The 21,665-nt window shown below is 39.2% G+C and overlaps 1 protein-coding gene across 7 annotated transcripts in view; it reads right to left on the bottom strand.

The window, feature by feature from the left end:
* The window catches only part of MICAL2 (microtubule associated monooxygenase, calponin and LIM domain containing 2), a 102,822-nt gene that overhangs the window by 6,057 nt on the left and 75,100 nt on the right, over window positions 1–21,665 (bottom strand). For 3 of the 7 annotated variants that reach the window (XM_048485051.1, XM_048485049.1, XM_048485050.1), the window contains exons 15-23: window positions 21,002–21,070; window positions 20,013–20,162; window positions 15,681–15,770; window positions 13,181–13,390; window positions 12,207–12,308; window positions 11,730–11,858; window positions 4,525–4,632; window positions 4,032–4,121; window positions 1,287–1,473 (exon numbers count right to left, since the gene is read on the bottom strand). In XM_048485051.1, coding sequence (XP_048341008.1) covers window positions 1,287–1,473; window positions 4,032–4,121; window positions 4,525–4,632; window positions 11,730–11,858; window positions 12,207–12,308; window positions 13,181–13,390; window positions 15,681–15,770; window positions 20,013–20,162; window positions 21,002–21,070 — 1,135 coding nt within the window. The remainder of the gene's footprint in view (window positions 1–1,286; window positions 1,474–4,031; window positions 4,122–4,524; window positions 4,633–11,729; window positions 11,859–12,206; window positions 12,309–13,180; window positions 13,391–15,680; window positions 15,771–20,012; window positions 20,163–21,001; window positions 21,071–21,665) is intronic. The other 4 variants (XM_048485052.1, XM_048485053.1, XM_048485055.1 and 1 more) reach the window with 4 other exon arrangements.

Here is a 21,665-nt window from a genome sequence, read left to right as displayed (position 1 = left end):
TACAAAAGATACTGTGCACACGGATGCCAACAAATGCATTCTTCAATAATACACTTTTAAAGTGTACTTTGCTATGTTTCTTCCATCTTCTTGTGTGACTACTAACAGCCTAAATGGACATGATGCAGAATGTACAAGACTAGGGTCTTCTTTTGTTAAGATTAAAGCAGAGCGGTCAGATTCAACTGAGACTATGTTGCAGAGAAGGTTTTGTTTCTCATCCTGCAACATTTTTAAAAGTTAAACCCACCACTACATATCAAGCTATTTTAGTTCACAAGAGAGGAGGAAACGTTGCCAAAGAAATACAGGTATTGGGATGTTTCCTCCGTGAGGCTAATCATTGTTTCGAGTGCAGGACATTCATTAAATCAGGAAAATTATTAAACATCTATTCTGTTGTGCTATTTTCAGGACCCTGTTCTCCTTCCCTTCACCACTGATGCTTTGATGAATTTAAAAATATCCTTAAAGTCACACAAGATATCCTCACTCTGGACTTCCAGTGTCTTGCTTAGCTTGGTCCTATGTTGCAACTGCACTCATTACCTTCACCCCAATGTCATTATTTCCTGAAACAATTCACCAGGAACAGCAACTTAAACCTGCTGAATTTCAAAGTTGGGTATATTCATACTACATGAAACACACAGGATAAGTTGCCATATTGAAGTACTCTGAAATTTTTCTCTTAGCTCTTACAGTTCCCAGAGCTACCAGTTTTCATGGTGAAACAGTTCATGCAAATAGTTCATGGTGAAACAGTTCATGGTTCATGCAATTCCCCTCCCAAACATTTTTGGGATTGTCTGAAGGAAAGAAAAATCAGGTTGGATAGCAACTATGGGGGTGGGGAGTACACTTCACACAGTGTATTTTATGCACAATGAAGGAAAGTAGTTCACAGTAATTCACCATGAAAAACAAGCAGTGAGTCTAGGTGAAGTATGAACATATGTATGTGGATACATAGAATTAAAACAATTATTCAATGTTTAAGTATTTATTTTTGAAAGTTTGTAATTTAAAGTTGTACTTTTCCCACTTGACTTCAGTGGAACTATTCTGGAAGAAATAGTCTTGTACCCAAATCCTTTTATTTCTAAAATGCTGGATGTTTTGGTCTCCCAATTTCAAGACAGAACTGCTATTACATGTTAATTAGAACAACGTACAGATGGGAATGAGTTCTACAATATAGTGAGTTCTAACTATCTAAATGATCAAAACATGATGACCCATACTGACAGCTATAAAATATTTCTAAATGTAAATTTCTTCATTACCTTCCTCTGCATCAAAAGTATACATTGCTAGACGGAGAGTAGAAGAACATGCGGTACACTTGAAACATTCCCTATGGAAAAAGTGGCCTTCAGCACTCAGTCGCTCCATGACATATACCCTTTTCTTGCAGAAACAGCAGATGTCACTCCCACCCATTGATTGGGGAAATTCTTTCTTCAGAGAACTCTGTAAATAAAATTTGCACATATATGATATTCTTAAACAACAGCATATACAGCTGCTTGACTAAATACTCCTATGCTCTTTAAAAAGCAATATACTTACATGGTGGCCATGCCTAGACCAGTCATTGCAATAATAGGGTTACATAAGAAATCAGCACAGCGCTGTACCATGCTGCATGCTAATATAATACAGGCCTTCGCAAAAAAAGCCCCTAAGAGCTGTTTACCAGGGGCATGACTGAATCATCCTTTCAGTGAATGATTGAATTGCTAAAGAAAGCCTCTTGAACACCTCAATATATGGCAAGCAGACTACATTTGATATTTTAAAAGATTCATAAGAGTGCAACACCATGAGTAATGTAGTGGGTTTAGATGCTGGACAACTACAAAACTCAGGCTTCTGATCCTTCTCTCAGCCTGGCTGACTTCATAGGGATGCAAACAAGAACAAAAAAGGCCCTTACCATCCATAGCAAAATAGTACCACACAGCAGAAAAAACTGATATAATTGCTTTTTGAAACATTTTGCTTTATGAATCATAAATAAAAGAAAGATCTGGCCACTGTAGTGAAATTCCTAATCATGCCCACTTTTCTGCTGTAAGTTGCTGTACATGAAGGTCAGCCCTTGAATGTTTGGAAGATGGTCCAGAATGTAGAAGGTAGACTGTTTTCTGATATTACACCAGACTTCTATGAACTCAACCACTTTGTTTTCAGGCAAATTCTTATTTCTAAAGCCCTTCAAAGTTTAGGCCTAGGATATTTGAGGGCGTGGCTTCTTCCATATTTATCTTTTTGCCCTAAGATTTATATAGAGATAATTTTCTGATAGTTAAAATTTTGCTCAGGTCAGTAGCTATTACAGAGTATTCTTGGTATATCCCAATGTGGAACCAACTGCTTATTAAGGTTCACTAGATTTGGAACCTTCAACATCTACTATTTTTTTTCACTCTTAGTTTAGAAAAAGAGCCTACTGCCTTTAGAAAAACTATCCTACTGATTTTAACAGGTCTGGAATTTATCCAGTGTGAGTAGTACCCTTACACTGTGGTTTAATACATGATTTCATATAAACTACGCCAAAGTTTACCTTCTAATATGTAAGCACACATTAGGTTCTGTCAATCTTACCACACACTCAACCATTCAAGCTTATTTACATCTGTACAAGTAAAAGACATTTTCAATAACTACAAAAAGGCACACTGTAAAAAGCTTAGAGACAACACACGTTTCCTTTTCATGAACACAGTAGATCTATGATCCATTAAAGCACAACCTAAGCAGACAGAGAAGAAAAATATGGAAGTGAAAGAAACATTTCTCCAAGACATACAATGATAGAATGTAGCAAAATTATATCCAAGAAGGAGCTGTCCAAAGCAACAGCAGCTTTATCAATATTGAGATTTATTCCAGAAATCATACTGGTTGCTTCAAACGTTATGATTAAAAGTATATGCTAAAATCCATACATATAAAATACATGAACACAAAATTAAGCTAACATGAATGTATGTATTAAATAATTAATAGACTGTTAAAATTGCAGAGTATACAAAGGGATCTGTAACAGTGTATCCAACAAATATTCTAAAGGTCAGTAATGCAGTAATTGTGATCTTGGTTTGCTGGTACTATTTTTATCATTTTTTTAAAAAAAATCAACTTTGTTGATGTATTTTAAAATATGTTAGAAACTCCTAATGGCTGTGATGTGGAACAAGTATTCTTTTTAAAAAATGTCAGTCAGTAGAGAACTACAACATATTTTGGCTATACCAGCATAATGAGCATGACATATCCCACGGAAGCTTGCTGGGTTTACTTAGAGCCAGTCACTCTGTCAGACTAGTCTACTCTACAAGACTGTTGTTGTGACAAAAAAATGTAGGAAGGGAGCATTATGTAAGCTGCTTTGGGTCCCCATGGAGACAAATGCGGGGTATGTGTATCTAAATGAATGAATAACATTTCATTTTAGTTATAGGCTCCCCTTAAACAATATGTGAAATTAGGAAATTCCTGACCCAACTTACCTTAAAAACAATGTGTATGAGCATGAGCACAGCATGGCAGTGGGAGGGGCTTCAACCAACCCTCCCTTATACCCTGCACTGCTTTATTCATAAAAAGCCACTAGGGGTGTGTGTTTCATGTGTGTTTCATACTCCATATGTCTCCCCATATGTCCTGGGCAGACCAGAGGAGCAAGATAAACTGCCATCCATGGCCATTTTTTTTCTTGGTGAAAATAGCCTAGCATGAAATGGAGGGAAGGCCAAAGCCCTTTTTTCTGTGCCCCATGTGATTTGGCCCCATAATCACTGCTCTTAAGACATGAAATGAGATTCAACTCACATTTGGCATACTGTGTACAGAGACCCATAATAGGTTGTCATTTTATGTAATTCTGTAGTGCACATTATTTTCCATAACTGATCTGTTCACTGTAATAGAGTTCACACTATTTAGCAATTCTAATCAAGAACTCAGAACAAAATTCCTTGCCATGTGTGATCAGCATCCTTCTTCTTTTGGTTTAATACCTGACAGCTCTGTGCAATGGAAGGAAAAACTTGAGAAGTAGAAGAAGAATCAGGAAAAGAAACAGCATCAGCTTCATCCGCCGGTTGGTTCTGAAGTCAACACAATGTTAACAGTATTAAAAAAGATTTAATTCCAATGAAATGTTCAATAATTTTTCACAGCTTGGAATAAGCTGGCACTGCAAAGTATATGCATACTGGCTAGTATTCAGGAATATCCTTCACACATTGTCTAAAGGGCTTAAACATGCTTAGAGCTGCTCATTCCTTTTTGTTCTGCACAGTAGTCCCCATTTACCCAGCACTACAAGCTGATTTTAAAAAAATATACTTATCTTTATGAGTGTTTTAAACACAACCTAAATCACACAGAGAGTTAAAAACTGAAGATACAAACTCTTAATCTCTGACATCTTAAAAACTACAACAGAAGAACAACAGGCTGCTCTTAAATTTAGTGTGCTTATTCCATTAATTGTGGATTAAGCCTTACCATTTGCAAACAGACAGGCAGAGGTTTGGGTCTGTGATCGTTCATGTACAGATTGACAAGAACTTCTGCCACAGCACCTATTCCACTCGAAACCTTCCCTACAGTCATCTGACCAGCAAAGAAAGAGCAGGAGAGAGGGGTGGGGGTGGGGGGGGGGAAGAAGTGCATAATGGAAAGAATGAGAACATGAGCGAAGAAAAAGATACCAGAACACACCATGTGCCAAAGCAATAAGTCAGAAAAACACAAGCATATCTAGATGAGTACTGTGCTATTTCATGCATTGAAAAGCCCAAGTCTCCATGCTTCGACCATTGCTCTGAAGTCAAATAAACTATGTTCTAAAACTGTAGACGTAGTACAGCCCTACATACCCCTCTTAAAGAAGACTTGCAAAAATAAATGTCATCTTGTATGATTTCAGAGAAGAGCAGGAAGGAAATGGGAATGTTCACTATTCACAGACATTTCTACTCCCATAGCTGTTCAGCAGTCACTATTTTCACCCCTAAATTATACAGCATGTTGCTGTCAGAGTATGGTATTAGCACAAAAGACACTAGTACACTAATTACTTCTAAATTGGCCTGTTTCATGAATCATTTGGACATGTTGCTTGAATTCATTCACTGTTTTTCAGGTGCCTCTTTCTGGAAATTAAGCATCTGGTGACTATGGTATATTGTACTACATTCCCTTGGGATAAATGTGGCTCAGGAGCCACATAAGCTCTTTGACTGTAGCTGAATTCCCACTGAAAAATAAATACAGATACAACCAGGTTTCAAAAGAAATGGCACCTTTTCAGCAAGGTTTCATCCTCCCCACCACAACACGTGTGTGATAAGGACATCCATCTCAAATACGCTTTCAAACAGTGCAGCAATCCTCACTACCACGCAATCCAACACGCGATCTGCTCAGTGACTCTTCCTTCCTCGCCCTGATTGGCTGTTATGCCGTGTTGGTTTGGGAACTTGGGTTTTTGTGCAAAAAAACTGTGCTAAAGTTGAAGCGGTAGTCACCGGTTCTTTTCATGCACACCGCGTTTAAATGCTTCAGGTAATGTTATCTCGCGGCTCATGTTACAATGATGATAGGACTTTAGCCATGGCTGAGAAGGAAACTAAACAAAAAGTGGATTGCAGCGCCAAGATCGCGACACAGCCCATCATCGCTCTGATTGGCTGGAAGGCATTTGCATCACTCCTTACGGTGGGAAATTTGAAACCACATTAGACCCCAAAACCTCCCCATTGATCTGGATTGGAGACATGTTTTTCTAAAAGGTTTACATTCAAGTGGGTTTGGGAAAAACATGGGATAAGGGCCAGAACCTTGAAGAATCTGTGTTCTGCAGTTCAGCTGTGGGGAGTTCTTCGTGAAACCTGGATATTTCAGGTGAGTATTCTGGGATTAATCAGCAGTGGGGATTCGGCCTCAGGCTCTTCCAAGCACTGTTCCCAATATGGCACTGGCCCCAAGTTTCAGGAAAGTAGTCAAGACCCTTGCCTGGTGGGGCTTGTGGTTGGCAGTTAATTCCCACTCTGGAAAAACCACTACCAGAAAAACAAGTAAGCCGAGAGACTCCCTAAGATGCAAACTTCACAGCATGGACAGAGGTTAATGTGTCTGCTCTTGTTGGTGGCATCTGCGATGGTATTTAGCTTCCAGAATTTGTATATACACACAACTCTTTCTGACTTTGCTTACAGAGATATTTGGACCATGTCCAAAAATGATTTTTTTGATGGTCCTAATTTATTCCAATAATGAAGTGGGACTTATCCAATTAATGAACTGGCTTTATTCTTGGGTGTGTGTTTTAGGTCAGAAACATCTTTTGAACAATTTTACTTTAAAAAGTGTATTTTAATAATTTGTACCACTGAGGGAAGGCCTTGTGAGAGAAACTAGTGTTGTTTTAATGACATTTATTATTGTAGATTTCACAGCTGCCAGATCTTTAGCTGGTTGTTGGCCTTCATTACAATTCGAGCCTCACCCAGAGGCCTAGGAAGTTGTAATGTATCAGCGTAGTATTCGTGCGGATCCCAGCAGGGCTGCCTTCTAAATTTGACAGATGTTAATTTTGTCAATTTGAAGATGTTTCAAGTGCTGCCCTAGTGTTTTGGGGATGGCGCCCAGCATGCCGATTACCACTGGGATGACCTCAGCTGGTTTGTGCCATAGACACAGAAGCTCGATTTTCAAATCGAGGTATCTAGTGACCTTCTTGTGTTCTTTTTCAATGACCCTGCTGTCACCGGGGACTGCTATGTCAATGATGGTCACTTTCTTATCCTCGATCACGGTGATGTCTGGTGTATTGTGTTTCAACACGTTGTCCATTTGGATTTGAAAGTCCCACAAGATCTTGACCTTCTCATTTTCCATTACTTTCTCTAGACAATGTTTCCACCAGTTCTTAGCTGTTCTTATGTTGTAATTCTTGCATAAATTCCAGTGGATCATCTTGGCCACTAAGTTGTGTCTCTGTTTGTACTCAGTCTGGACAACCTTTTTGAAGCAGCTGAAGACATGATCTACAGTTTCATCAGCTTCTTTGCACAATCTGCATTTTGCATCATCTGAAAATTTTTCGATTTTGGCCTTGATTGAATTTGTTCTAATGGCTTTAGCGGCTTGCGCTACGGCTAAAATCCCTAGGGATTCAGTTTTCCTTTTTTCAGAGTTCCAGTTTGTTAAACCACAGCCAGGTCTTTAAATCGCTATCCACCTTTGTGCTTTGGATTTTCTCCAGAAATTGGCCGTGCAGTGCTTTGTTGTGCCAGTTTTCAGTCCTCATTTTAATCGCATTTTTTCTGTATTCTTGTTTGGTTTTCTGGGTTTGCAGCAAATGTCTGTTCTTCACTTCAATCAATGCCTGTTCTTGACTTTCCTTCACATAATCGGCCAGTGCATGCTTCTCCTCTTCCACTGTTTGCTGTTCTTGAAGTAAGCCCCTGCCTCCAGATCTCTGGGGAAGGTATAATCTATCAGTATCACTGCGTGGGTGTAAGGCATGGTGCATTGTCATAAGCTTCCAAGTTTTTCTATCCAATGCTTCCAACTCAGCCTGTGTCCAGTTGATGATTCCCACAGTGTACCTGATGATGGGTATGGACCAGGTGTTGATGGCCTTGATAGTATTCTCACCGTTTAACTTAGATTTCAAAATTTTCCTGACCCTCTGGGTGTACTTTCTGCTGACAACAGTCTTCATTTGCCCGTGCTTGATGTTATCCAGCTGCAAAATGCCCAGGTATTTATAAGCTGCTTCTTGGTTGCACTTGATGAGTTGGCCATCAGGCAATTCAATCCCATCACTCTCGGTGATCTTGCCCCTCTTTATTGCCACAGTAGCGCACTTTACCAGGCCAAACTCAATCGAAATGTCTGTGCTGAATATTCGGACTGTGTTTACCAGTGACTGGATTTCTGTGTCTGATTTCCCATACAGCCTCAAATCATCCATGTACAGCAAATGTGAGATTTTTTCTGAATCTTTGGCCATTTGATAGCCCAACTTTGTTTTCTTTAAAATTACTGTTAGTGGGATCATGGCAATGATAAACAGTAAAGGTGATAGTGAATCACCTTGGAAAATTCCTCGCTTAATTGTTGACTGCTGTTCCAAAGTTTTCATTTTCGACAGTCAGTTCAGTTTTTCACTGTCTCATCGCTTTTTCAGTGAACACTCGAATGTTTTTGCTGATGCCAAATATTTCCAAGCATTTCATGATCCAACTATGAGGCAGTGAGTCAAATGCCTTCTTGTAATCGATCCAGACCATATGCAAATTCGTTCTTCAATTCTTGCAGTTCTCCATCATCATTTTATCTCATCAGGAGCTTGATCTTTTGTACCCCTGCTCCTTCTTTTTGTTCCCTTTTGTGCTCCACTGGCAGGATGCTATTTTGCTCTGGGCAAAGTAGTCCATGGGATGTTATCTGCTATTATGCCAGTGAGCAGTTTGAGCATCGTGGGTAAACATGTTATTGCCCTGTAGTTTCCAGGTGTTGCTCCTTTGGCTGGATCTTTCTGAATCAATAATGTCTTCCCAGTTGTTAGCCATTGATCGATTTCATCATTTTGAATGGCTTCATTGAACTGCTTGGCCATTGCTGGGTGCAAACTGGTTAGGTATTTGAGCCAGAAGCCATGCAATTGATCATGTCCTGGTGCAGTCCAATTTTTCACTTTCTTGCTTCGATTTGTTATCATATCAGTTGTGATTTCCAGCTCTTGCATTTGTTTTTGGCCAACATCTTTCTCAAAATCTTTTATCCACTGCGTCTTCCTGTTGTAATCTTTCTCATTTTCCCACAGATCTTTCCAAAACTGAAGTGTTGCATTTTTCTCTGTTTTTTTTGCTTTCAACATTGATTTTTGTGTTGAGGCTTTGGTAGAAATGCTTTTGGTCTGAACAAAATTGCTGATTTTGTCTGTACTGGATGTTTCTTGCTTCATATATTTCAATTTTTCTTGCTGTGGCTGTTATTTGTTGTTTGGTGATCTCCAGTGCTTCTTCAATTGTTCTAGTGTCTAGCCAGTACCTTCTAATTAATTCTGTCATGATCTTGCCATTCTTTAATCCTTGTTCTTTCATATTTTTCAGGCTACTGGCATCTGATCTTAGCTTTCTGATCTTCTGTTCCAGTCTAATTTTCCACTTTGGTTTTGATGGTTGATTTATCTTGGGTTTATCATCATCATCATCATCATCATCATCATCATCATCATCATCATCATCATCATCATCATCATCATCATCATCATCATCATCATCGTATTAAAGCTTTGTTAATTTAATATTTCCTATCCCACTTGTATTTATCCTGTGATCAGGATTTCTTGTCAACTTCCTTGGTTACGTGATTTTTCTGTGGTGAAATTTTTTCTTCCCCTTTTGTTTTTGGCGTGTTTGGATTTCCAGTGCCAAACTGTACTTCCCCGTATTAGCAGCGGCCATTTTGTAGGCGTGTTGAGTTTTGCTGCCCAAAAATGCTTTGTAGAGGACTTGCCCGATGGCAGAGTGACTCTGCGGGGGGAAGGGATCGAGCAGCCCTTTCTGGAAATGTGCTCGCCCATTAAGAGGGCAGAATGGACCATTGGTTTAAGAGTCAGGGCAACATAATACACAAATAAATCCCACTACCTGAAGGCATGACTTTTGTTTGTTTGTTTGTTTTTGGATATGAAGCTGCATTAGGATTTTTTAGCCCTGTTATTTGACTTTTCCACCATTGGATGGGAGCAAAAATTTAAGTTACTGTTATTAAAATAATAGCATGCTAACACTGCTTCAAGTTTTGTCACAAACACGGAGAACTCTCCCTTTGATTTTCATTCACTGTGGGCAACACTAGTATCTTATTACTCTTCTCTTCCTATAAAATAGGCTAATTCCTCAGAATTTCTAAGACCCATTGTCCGCTTCTAAACTTTCTGACGGTGTTCTGGCAATGTAATTTATACCGTTGCCATCTCTCCTGTCTTCACATAGTTCAGAACATCTCTGAACACAAAATCACTCATCATCAAGGTGTTATTTTCCTCCTTCATTCTGTGCTCCATTCTCAATCATTTTTGGCAAGAATATCACAATGGTTTCATGACCCATCAAATTTGCACAAATAGTATAAAAAGCAGAAGAAAAATGGGAAAATAGCTGAATGCATGCCACAACAGGATTTAGGACTTAGACATTTACTCTTCAGCAGAAAGTCTTATTCTCACGGCTTCATTTCTGAGCTTTGATGCCTTCATGAAATTGCTTCACAACTGAAGGGTTCCTTGCTCTCTAATGGCTATTCTTGAAAACATTTTCATATTTCCATCCTAAACCAGAAAAAGAGACTGCAAGGGCATTAAGATAAGCCCTGTGAAACAAGTCCTGTACTGTATTATATTTACTCATCTGATGAGGAGGTTACTGTGTTAGAAGACACAATTGTTACTACCACCAACAGACAGAAACTGACGCAAACTGACTATATTACAGCACTAGATGACTTGGCCCTTTCTGTATCTGAAAAAGAAAGCTGAAGGAAGCAATTCTGGCAGTTTTTCACAAGGAGTTATATATTTACAAAAAGCATGTAAGAAGCCTATACAAATGATACAGACTTAGCTGCAAGTCTAAGGGCATTGTACTTTTACTTCAAATAACTAAAGATTTATCTCAGGCTCTGCAGCTAGTGTTCTCATTTACCAGAGCTCTTAATTAATATATATTCCAGTTTTTTTCAAGTATGCTTTGAAGAGCCATCATTTACACAAAAGGATTTGCAGCCAGCCCAGTCCTGCAGGTCCTGGCTCATGTTCCCAATGGGATCCTGGGAGGGAAGGGGAGGGGTGGGGCAGGGCTCTCATTCTGTAACAGCCCCAAAGACCAGTCAAATGTTATTTGGTATATGGGTATGGGTGTGTGTGTGTGTGTGTGTGTGTGTGTGTGTGTGATGCTGTGGTTTCCTGCACACCTTTAAATATGGATGAGACATAGTGCTCAGCCGAGTATTGGTCAAAAGTACAGCACAACATGCTTGCCATGTTGCTCGCTGCACTGGCTCCTTTCCAAAGCTAGAGAAAAGGTGTGTGTGTGTGTCCTGCTTGGTTTTCCTGCATTTGCTGTGGATCCATCAATCAGAAGCATTGCCTTTGAAGGGGGGGAAGAGCCAATCAGAATGCAGCACACCAGGGATGTTCGAGCATGTGTGCTGCATCTATGTTGTAAAAACAAAAAAAGTCAGGCTCATCTGAAAGAAATTGGAGTATTTCCTCCTGGTCTTAACTCAACTTCACAGAAATGGGCATCCATGCAAAGGGAGAAACCGGGATAAAATAGACCTGGATTGTAAGATACCGATTGTAACCCGGTATAATTGTGCTGAAACGCCCATAGTGAGATAAATTATCAGCTTCTTTAATGTGATTTATAAAAATGGAAAGAGTTATAGTTCTGATGCTATTTCAGAAGAAGGAAATGGTAATAGCTCTGTGTTGCTCACAAATCATTTTCACTTCTATTTTGGCTATCACGCAAATTAACAAGTTCACTTTTTTGAGAAACGTGCATTATAAACCCACATGCATTTTCCATGCAGAGTTAAGCCTTAAGAGTCAAAGTCAACCAGGTGCAGTTAGGTTGGGGTTTTTTAGTGACAATCTGAATTTGACATGGAATCTGTTAACGGAATACCTTTTTAGAATGAACAGCTGGGGAACCTGAGTCAATAGATGATGAAGAGGAAGCAGTTGAGTCATGAGATGAAAGGCAAGAGGGAGGTGGGGGCTGAGAATGGGAGAGACCTTTAGTAGGAAGTTTATTCTGTACAGAGCAGAAAGAGGAAAATTATCCCAGATGATTGTCAGATTAATGAGTGTTAAAGCAATGGCACTGCACAATCATGCACTTCAGTTCCTGAAAAAAGGATAAAGGCCACAACCCTGAGAGCTAAAGTGGACTTCAGCCCTCTGATTTCAGTCAGCTAAAGCCTGGATAACTCTTATGCCAGGTTGAGGCCTAACTTCCAACTGGCCCCTCAATTTTCTATTCAAATATTAATGAAATACTTATTAGTCATGAATAAGCACTTTTATTATTTGAGATGAAAATGGATAGCAACATTTCCCCCTATTTATTTTTCTGCATCTGCACAGCAAACACAGTATTCACCTTGGGGATGTCGACATATCCAAACATGGATGCAAGATGAGCTGCTTTTTCTTTAATGTTCTTTTTATGAAACTCTCTATTTGCTATGGATTGAGCTTTCTTCTGCAGCAATAAGTAAGAGAAAGGACACAGAAAAAATTCAGTTATTGAAGAAAGGTAGATACAGTACAGTTCAGAAATTCAGTATAGTGAAGAGTTCTCTAATTAGTGAACAGAAAATCAGCATAGGAAACCAACACTAATAGGGAAAGTAGGAGTTGGCAACTTTCATCCAGGAGTATTCTGTAAATGTATGAGTGAAGCCAGATGTAATATTTAATTAGAAGTCATAGCTGGGTCTTTGTTTGCAGCATAATCTTAATTCCCTTCTAGCTATGCAGCATACAAAACAGATACACATTCTATGAAGTCAATATTGGATTGGCCAACGGTCTTATCCCCTTCCCAGGTTTCAGACAGGCTACCCACAAGATTTTTTGAAATGTTTAAACAGTTTTATGTTTGCGTGTTCATTCTTCCTTCAGGCAACATTTAAAAACTAACAAAACATCTCTGAGGATAGGGCATGTATATCTCAATGCCACAAGTGCATTTCAAGAGTAATTTTACAGCTTTAACAATATCATACAATTAATACAATCAGTTGTGGTTTTCTAAAAATAATTAGTAATTTTCACAACTAATTTTCAATTAGCTAATTTTCAAGTAGCTACTTTTTCTCACCTGGAACTCAACCCTGGAGATAGTTTGAGTTCAAAACAGTGAGAAAACATCCAAACCAACCTTATTATTCTACACATCACATTGGTTTTCGCCCTACAAAAATGGACAAATAGATGACAAGATAGGAAGTGTGACAGCCAAAATATGCTACATAGTGAACAGACCCACTTTGGGATAGTTTTGGCAATTTGAATATACCCCTAAAAAACAGAGAGAGAAAGAGGAAAGGAAATAGAGGAAAAGATTGTCACCTGATTAAATTTTTCCTCCACATGTTGAAGGCGTTGAAGCACACCAGACAGTGCAAATGCAGCGGGACAGGAAGATGCAAGGGAGTCAGAAAGGCTGGACTTCAAAGCAGTTTGTTCTATATATCTCGAATGCCTAGGCACTGGCCCAGCTCCAGACAAAGATTGTGTGGGATCCCTGATGGTATGTTCAGCCCTAGCTACTGCCTGAAACTGGGAAACACTTAACATGAGAAAAAATGTTTTCTATTCCATCAAAGCACATTCTACATTGAAACAGGCTGGAATAAGCCATTATCAGAGTGCCCCTATATACACAGGCACTTCAGTGACTACTTCTCTTTACAGATTTTAAAGAACTTCAAGAAGGTAATATGCAGTACTGTATACAACTCATGTAGATAGCGGAGCTTATAAAATAACAGCATGCAAATACTCACAACTTAGGAGTCCAGCGGCCTATATTATAGCTAATGAGCTAAGAATCAGTAAATCACTGATTAGAATCTCACCACAACTATCATACCTTAAGTAGCCGTAAGACAGCCTTTTAATCCAACTTCTTCCTCCCCTCCCCCATCTACGATGCAGATGTTCTAATAGAGATCTACCTCAGAGATGTAGAAAGGACTGTTGAGCTAACATATGAAAATGCTTTGACCACAAAAACTTATTATTGTTATATTTTATTGGCAGCCTCAATATGTTGGGTATCTTCATGAAAAGAAGAGGCTTTTCACATAGTATAGGTCATGCTGTATATATACCCCTGTAATAAATATACAACAGACTGTACTTATTTATTTAAATATAAATACTCCAATTATGGTATTTCCATCTGGATATTTTCAAGAAAAATTGAACTCCATTAGAAATACGTTAGATTCCAAAGGGTAACTTGCCTTAGGACAAGATTACTATGGATTCCTCTCCCATTCCAAGAGTCAAAGAGATTCCCACTGTACAGGATCATAAGCACAACTGTAATTACTGCTGGAATGGTTCAAACAAATTTACCACCTTTTCTCTTGTAGAAGGGGGACAGTTAAGCTCACATTTTCCAGCTGACTATCTTGGTTTATTTGGCATGTCAAGACAACAGGAGAAAGTGCAGCTGAGAATTACCTTGGCCACCATTGCTGCCTGGGAGTGGGCAGGGAGAGGGGCAGGCTTGGCACCGATGTCTGACCCAGCAGGCGGGGTCATTCTGCTGCTGGTGCGAGTAAATGATGTAGATGGAGGGGGCGGGATCGTGGTCTTATAAGAGCAGTCCGGGCCTTCCCATGCCTCTCTTCCAATCGAGCTATGACAATTTCTCTCACCCACCCACCCTCATTTTTTTGACCTTTAGTGTTGCCCTATTTTTTGTTGGGCTTTGTTGTTGTTTACATTCATCCGTCACAACCTAGCAGGTTGCGCATGGGGACTGATCTGTTTAGGGGAGGAAGAGCCTGCATGCCAGGCCTTCCCTTTTGGTGGGGGCCTCCATAAGAGGCCTGATGGGGGGTAGCGAGCATGTGCACTGCATGCTCAGGTGGGGGCTGCAGGTGGCTTGTTCCCTCAGGCAGCAAGGGGAGTTCATCCAGAGGCCAGCACCCAGATTACTCCCACTATCTTGCTGCTCTGGGTGTTTGTTTCCACCCCATGTATCGGGCTGGGGGAAGGTTATTACTGGGGGACAGTAGATGTGCTGCTCAGTGGTCACTGGTGGACAGCAGACGTGCTGCCCGGTGCCAGATCTGTCCCCTATGCTGCACCTCTGCTTTCTTCAGCCAGCATACCAACACACAGGCTTGGGGCAAATTTTATTCCTCACAAGGTGGTTGTCTGTGTTGGCTTTCCGCATCCCCAAGCTCCTTCTCCCTCTTCAGGGGGCAATCCAATGTGAGGAGGTGAAATACACGAGAAGCTACACAGGCAACTATAACCACAGAACTCTGCTTAACAGATTTAGAAAAAAACTGGAGACCCTTGTCTCCTACTGGGCATTTCCCAAAAAGATGCACTCTAAGAAGACGTTTTACTGGCTTTCAAGTCAGCCAACCATATTAAAAGCTGCCCTTGGACCACAAAGTTCTCATTACATCGTTGCTTTCCCAAAATACAATTTACAGCTATTGCAACCCAAGCACTGAATTAATTTGTTTGGAATTTCTTACAGATTTGTGTACTAAAACACTTTACTTTTTAAATGCTATTATATAAGGGTCAAATCTAAATAAGCCTTTTAGCATGGAATACTAAATGGTAAGGAAACCTGGGGAATAAATATTGAACACCTACAGGGTCCAGTCAAGCATCCAGGTAACAAGAGCAACAAGAGAGGTACAACAGAGATCAAATCAGTCACATGCCAGCATGCTAACATGAGTGTATGGTATTTTAATCATCATTTCAACATCTGCTGAAACAAGATATTTATCAGCTGTATCAGCCATCATGCTTCACAATAAAAAAGATCACAATGTACTTTGTAAGAGGATATTCTCTCATGAATTCGTACCTGCCTTTTTGGTGGAGATGGAGGGCTACACGTTGGTTTAGCAAAGCGAGGATTTACAGCAGGGTCAGAAGCTGGTTTATCTACTAGCTCCTTAAACAGAAACATAGTTTGAGGAGTCCAAAGCAGAAGGAGGGATATTTTATAAAGAGTAGAACAATATCACACAGTATTATTGGTCAGAAAATAGGAAGAAACATTTTCAAAAGGTGTTTTGCCAGACCTTCTAGATAACTGATCTGGAGTTTACAATTTAATTGAATTTTGTATATTTTACCTTAAAAATGCTAACATTTTGAATACAAAAATGCTATAAATTAAGCAGCAACTTATTCTGCAATAATACAATGATAGTTATTATTTTAATTTATAGACCAATTTTCTCACTGGGACTCAAAGCGAATTATGTATGATTAAGAAAAACTTTTCAGTAAATGGACTGCAAAAAATATCAGTCTACCAGTAAGAAAATTTTAAAATTTGAACCTCATATTCCTAGTAAAACAAAGCAAATATTCCCAGTAAAAAGCAAACATTCCCAGTAAAACAAAGCAAATATTCCTAGTAAAACAAAATACTGCAGTTGGTCTGAGATTGCAGAACAAGGGAAAAACACAACAATGCAAACAATGTAAAAAGACAATCAATACAGGAAAAACATCCCTAAGCAGGAGCCTTAAGGGGTTGCCACCAAACAGCAGGTCAGTCAGCTGGTGAGCTAATCAGTTACATTGCATCCTTTCTGCCTCTACAAGAATACACTCCTGAACCATTCTGTTTTACAAAGATGTGAAACGTAGAGGCATTCAGGCTTCCTAATACCTTCAGGAAGACCATTCCATAATGTAGGAGCCACCACAGAGGAAACCTGTGATGAGGGGGTTGCCAATTTTATCTGTGTGCAAGGTGGTACCTTCAAAAAGCCTCACTCCGATAAGAGAAGCAGTCACAGCAGAGGAAAAGCCATGCTACAGATATGCGAGGTCCAATGCCTTAAGGGCTTTGAATGTAACAGCTAGAATCTTGAATTGAACCTAGCAACTGATCAGTAATCCTACTTTATTTCTTTCCTTTCCTTTGTTTAGTTATAGAGAATTTGTTTTAGGATATAGGGTTGTGAATTTTCCAAGCCATTTCATCCTTGATTGGACCAAATGCCATCTTTATATGTTTTATATGTTTTAGTGTACTATTGATATTGTTGTGACCTGCTATGAACCTGCTGCAGTGGGGGTGAGTGGGATAAAAATCTCACCCCAAATTATTATTATTATTAATGATAATAATTTGATTGATGATGATGATGATGATGATGATGATGATGATGATGATGATGATGATGATGATGATGAGGATGATGAGGATGATGAGGATGACGATGATGACGATGATGGTACAAAGATTCTGCTTAGCGCCCAAGAGTAGATGGACCATAATACTAAGTGGAGTTCCCAAGCAATCTCTAAAGGCAGACCCATGTAAAGGGCAGTAAAGTAGTCTAGACAAGTCAGCTAAGTCAAAGTAGGAAGCCGTTTCCTGAGCTAAGTGGCGCCAACCATCACTAGAGTCAACTACAGTGCATAAAACCACAGTTCTATTATTCCAAATCCAGGTGCCAGGAGTTTTTGAAAAAACAATTTGAAATATTTAAGGAGCCTGAAAAAGATTGTCAGTTTTTGAGAAGAGTTCGCTTCTTGAATTCTTTCTAGCTTAATTACCTGCAATAAGCACGAATCATCACTGTGCAACTCAGAAGAACTTCTATTACTTACATGTATACATGCATAATACTTACATGCATAGGTGGGCTATTAAAGATTTTTATAAGCTAGAAAGCACTGCAGCCTTTATTTGCAGGTGAGTTAAAGTTCACCAAAAATAACTGGATAATAAAAATTTAGTATGTAGCCCAGACTTCACACAGCAGTGTCCCTTAAAGTTAACAAGGGCTTAAACAGATCCAGACTGCTGAATGGGCAACCTGACCTTGAGCCAAATGAAATGCTGAGGCTTCCACACTGATCCCGCTTCCTCAGGGACCTGTAATGTTTAAAAAGCTGCTTACCAAGTAAACTGATCTCACTACATGCCAGGAAGGAGTGTAGCTTACACATTATAACCCCTGTGTGGCAGTAGGGCTATATGAGAGCAATAACAGCAGTTTGTACATACTGACTACATCTAGTATGTTTCCACTGCTTGAAAACACTCTTAATTTATTTTACATTCAATGCAAGACCACCAAACATCTACAAACTGAGAACTTCTAGTACAACTTATAATGCTAAAGACACCTTTTAAGATTGACCTGATGATGCCTCCTTTCTCAGGTCTTCAAAGACTGTTTCTCATGATACATGCCAGTGTTGGAGAACAGAAGCAAAAACTATGCCAGAGCCCTTAAAAGCCTTACCCTCTGCTTGTACAGGAGTTTTCTTGAGTCACAACCAGAAATATACACATTGTCATGACACCTAAAGACACTGGTGTTCTCAGGTTTACGTTCACAGCGACACACACACACACACACACACACACACACACACACACACACACACACATTTTGAAAAAAAGAAAGAAATTGTCCTAAGATCTTGCAACAAAGCCATAATTTGATGCTAAATACACCTGATAGCCACAGCTCCCAAGAAAACAACTATAGATGCTGTTGTAATAAACTAATTTGTCTACAGACAGTTTTAGTTAAAATACTAAATATAGTATTTAAAATACTATAAAGTATTTTCTATTTTTTCTCATGAGTAATATTTTTTAATTTTTTTTAAAAAGGGTAGTGTTTCATAAGCAATATTTCTCCCACACAGAGATCTAACATTGATAAATGTCAATGAGCAGTTAAAAATGGTATATTAATGTATGTTAATGAGTTGTTTTGTAATTGACTGCACTAGAAAATAAAACTATAATTATAAAATCTCACAAACAGGATGCTATTAGCTACTGGATCCTTCCTTTAAAAGATCCATATAAGTCCTAATTTTGTTGTATTTGTCACATGAATTCACTTTTTTTGACTATCAAGTAACAGCTGACTTATTGTGACCCCGTAGGGGTTTCAAGGCAAGAGACCTTGGGAGGTGGTTTGCTATTGCATACCTTCACATTACAACCCTGCTATTCCTTGAAGGTCTTCCATCCAAATTCTTGCCAGGGTCAGGGCTGAGAGTGTGTGACTGGCTCAAGGTCACCCAGCTAGTTTCCATGGCAAAGTGGGGATTAGAACCTGGGAATTAGAGCCTGGGTTTCTAGTCCAGCACCATAACCACTAAACCATGCTGACTCTCCATGTATTCACTATGCATGATTAAACCCTACATAATTATAGCATCATAGAGTTGGAAGAGACCACAAGGGTCATCAAGTTGAATTTATATGAAGTGACTCACCTGGGGCTCTTTTGTGGCCAGGGGCTTGAAAGTGAAAAAGAGAAAAAGGGGCCTCTTTGATGGTGGCTTGTGGGAGCAGTGTGCAGAACCTGACTGAATGGATGAGCATTCAACAGCCAGGTCATTTGTGAGGGGCACAGTTTTCACTTAGGTCTGCTCCCAGGAGCCTTAAGGGGCTGCAACCAAACAGCAAGTCAGTCAGACTGTGCTGGATTACAGAAATAGTTCTTTCACAACTGCATTGGAATGAAATTGCCTAGGAAAAGCTTACTGTTAGCAGCCATGAAATCATGTAGCAGAACTTTTATTGACTTATAATGAATTGAATTTACCACAGTAACTAGTATGATAGTCACAAACTACTATAAAGTTATGCTATTAAACCATGTCAGATACAAAGCCAGGTTAACAGCAGCTTATCAGACTTTGCAAATGTTTCAAGCAACATGGAAGGGAGCATAAGCATCTCACACTTTGTAGCATTTCGAGAGGGAATACATTTCACTTGGGGGGAAATGATCAAGTCTGCACCTTATAGACTCAAACATCTTCCTTGGAGTGAAATAATACACAATAAGTACAACAGAAACAGTAAACTGTACTTCTTCTCACCTGCATGTTGCAATAACAACAGCCTTCTGGCCCCCATCCAACAATTTGATATGCACATGGTAACTTTCACAGAATGTCCTTGACACAAGAGCTATTCTTTGTATGACTCAATACATATTGCTGATGTACATGTACATGCTGATATACATGTGCATTTGGAGCATCTAAAAGCCATGCAGATATAACATATGCAAAGTATTCTGAGAAACTCAACTAGCAGTTTTCAATGGAAACATTTTTGGCATTGGGTTTCCAGACACCCTGATTTACATGTCAATCCAAAAGTAAATTTTGTAGGGGTTTTTTTTTAACTTACCTGCCTCCGTAGTGACACACTGGGAGCGTTTTCCTCAAACTTGGCTAAGAGCTGAGATGCCATGGACTTCACTTTGTTTCGATTAACTATTTCTTTCGCATCCCCAAGTTGGTTCTCTGGATTTATTCTCTGGTTCAAAAAACTTGAAGACTTCAACCCACAAGAGGGAGGGGGGGATGACAAAAAGTTTATATTCTAAGCAAAATGCAGGACTTGGGACATTTTCTCAGGGCATCCTGACTAGTAAATCAACACCAGCTATTTTTGTATATTTTAAAGCTAGACCATGCAGCATAAAGGCTGTGCCAGCACTTCCATGGAATCACCTCTTATTTCTACTGTTTATTTTAGTTATTGTTCAATATATTCCTGGAGTCAGAAAGACCATTGAACATAGGTTAGTAAAACCAAATTAGAAACATAAATAGGATTTTATGTCTCTGAAACTGAATGAACTGAATATGTTTGAAATTAAACACATGGGGCCTAAAGCATTTTCAGGGGGGAATAGAAAACAATAAGTTAGTAAAAAATATATATGCATAATTCCCAGACACAATCAACAATGCAATCAACAAAAATTTAAAGAATGTTTCTGTTTAAATGCAGAATTCATTATTCATATTTTATGAATGTATTGGTCTCCTTTCAGAGAAAGAACCAGCGTGACTTGGAGAAACACTGTCTATGAATGGCCCAAAAACAGGAACAGCAGATAATCCAAAAGAGTTGCGAGAACTGAGTGCTGTTTTAGTTTTTAGGAAAAATTGTCTTGAACCAAAATAATTTTTTTTTGCCACTTAAAGTTTTATTTTCAATTAAACATAAATTAAACTATTTTGCAAGGAAGAAGGCTACATGCATAAGTACACAGGAATGTTTGCACAGTTGATTGGTCAAGAGCCTGAATGTGGATTCTCACATTAATCTCTCCCTTTTGTATGCGCGGAGGGAAGGAGAAGCCTCACAAGAATAAATTCAGTACCAACCTCTTCAAAATTGATGAGACTTTTACGCCTCTTTTTATTCATTTCATTTTCGTCTGCATTTCTTTCAGCCTAGAAACAATGTAATCAAGTAAATGCATATTTCATCCACAATTGCATGTGCATCCAGAATTCTGTACATATTAACAGAGCAGCTACAATGAAGACATACTATCCTTAGCCAACTTATCAGTTTAAAGAAGAACAGGAGTTGAAATTCTTTTTTAGAATGGACTGTGGTAAAGTTGGTGCTTAAATGCCATAACTAACCAACCCTATAAACAATTCCCACTCAAAGCTTCTGTAGAACTGAAAAACACTTTCAGTCACTGTTGACATTAGCTGCCTGGCATCTGCTCCTCCTAGTTTGAGTTAAAGCTATACCTGGTGACCTTTTCCTTGACCTTCTTTGGAGCTTTTTGCTGCAGTGAATTGGTGTCTGGGACAACTGTAGTGAAAGGGCACTCATGCTGACAGGCCTATGGGTGGGTGGTCCTGAGGTGCACATCTGACTCTGCCAGCCCAAGACCAGGGTGGTCCTCAGGGCTTCTCCCTTTAGATTGTGCTATCCATTCAGAGACACAGCTGACTATCTTTCAGTTCAGCCACTGATCCAGAGCTCCTTCCTTATACACTCTGATGGCAGTCCCTATCATGCCTCCAATTC

This window comes from Sphaerodactylus townsendi, linkage group LG02 (genome assembly GCF_021028975.2).
Source record: "Sphaerodactylus townsendi isolate TG3544 linkage group LG02, MPM_Stown_v2.3, whole genome shotgun sequence".
NCBI classification, from domain to species: Eukaryota; Metazoa; Chordata; class Lepidosauria; order Squamata; family Sphaerodactylidae; genus Sphaerodactylus; species Sphaerodactylus townsendi.
Note: the sequence above shows the minus strand (reverse complement) of the source record. Positions and strands in the feature narration are given on the sequence as shown.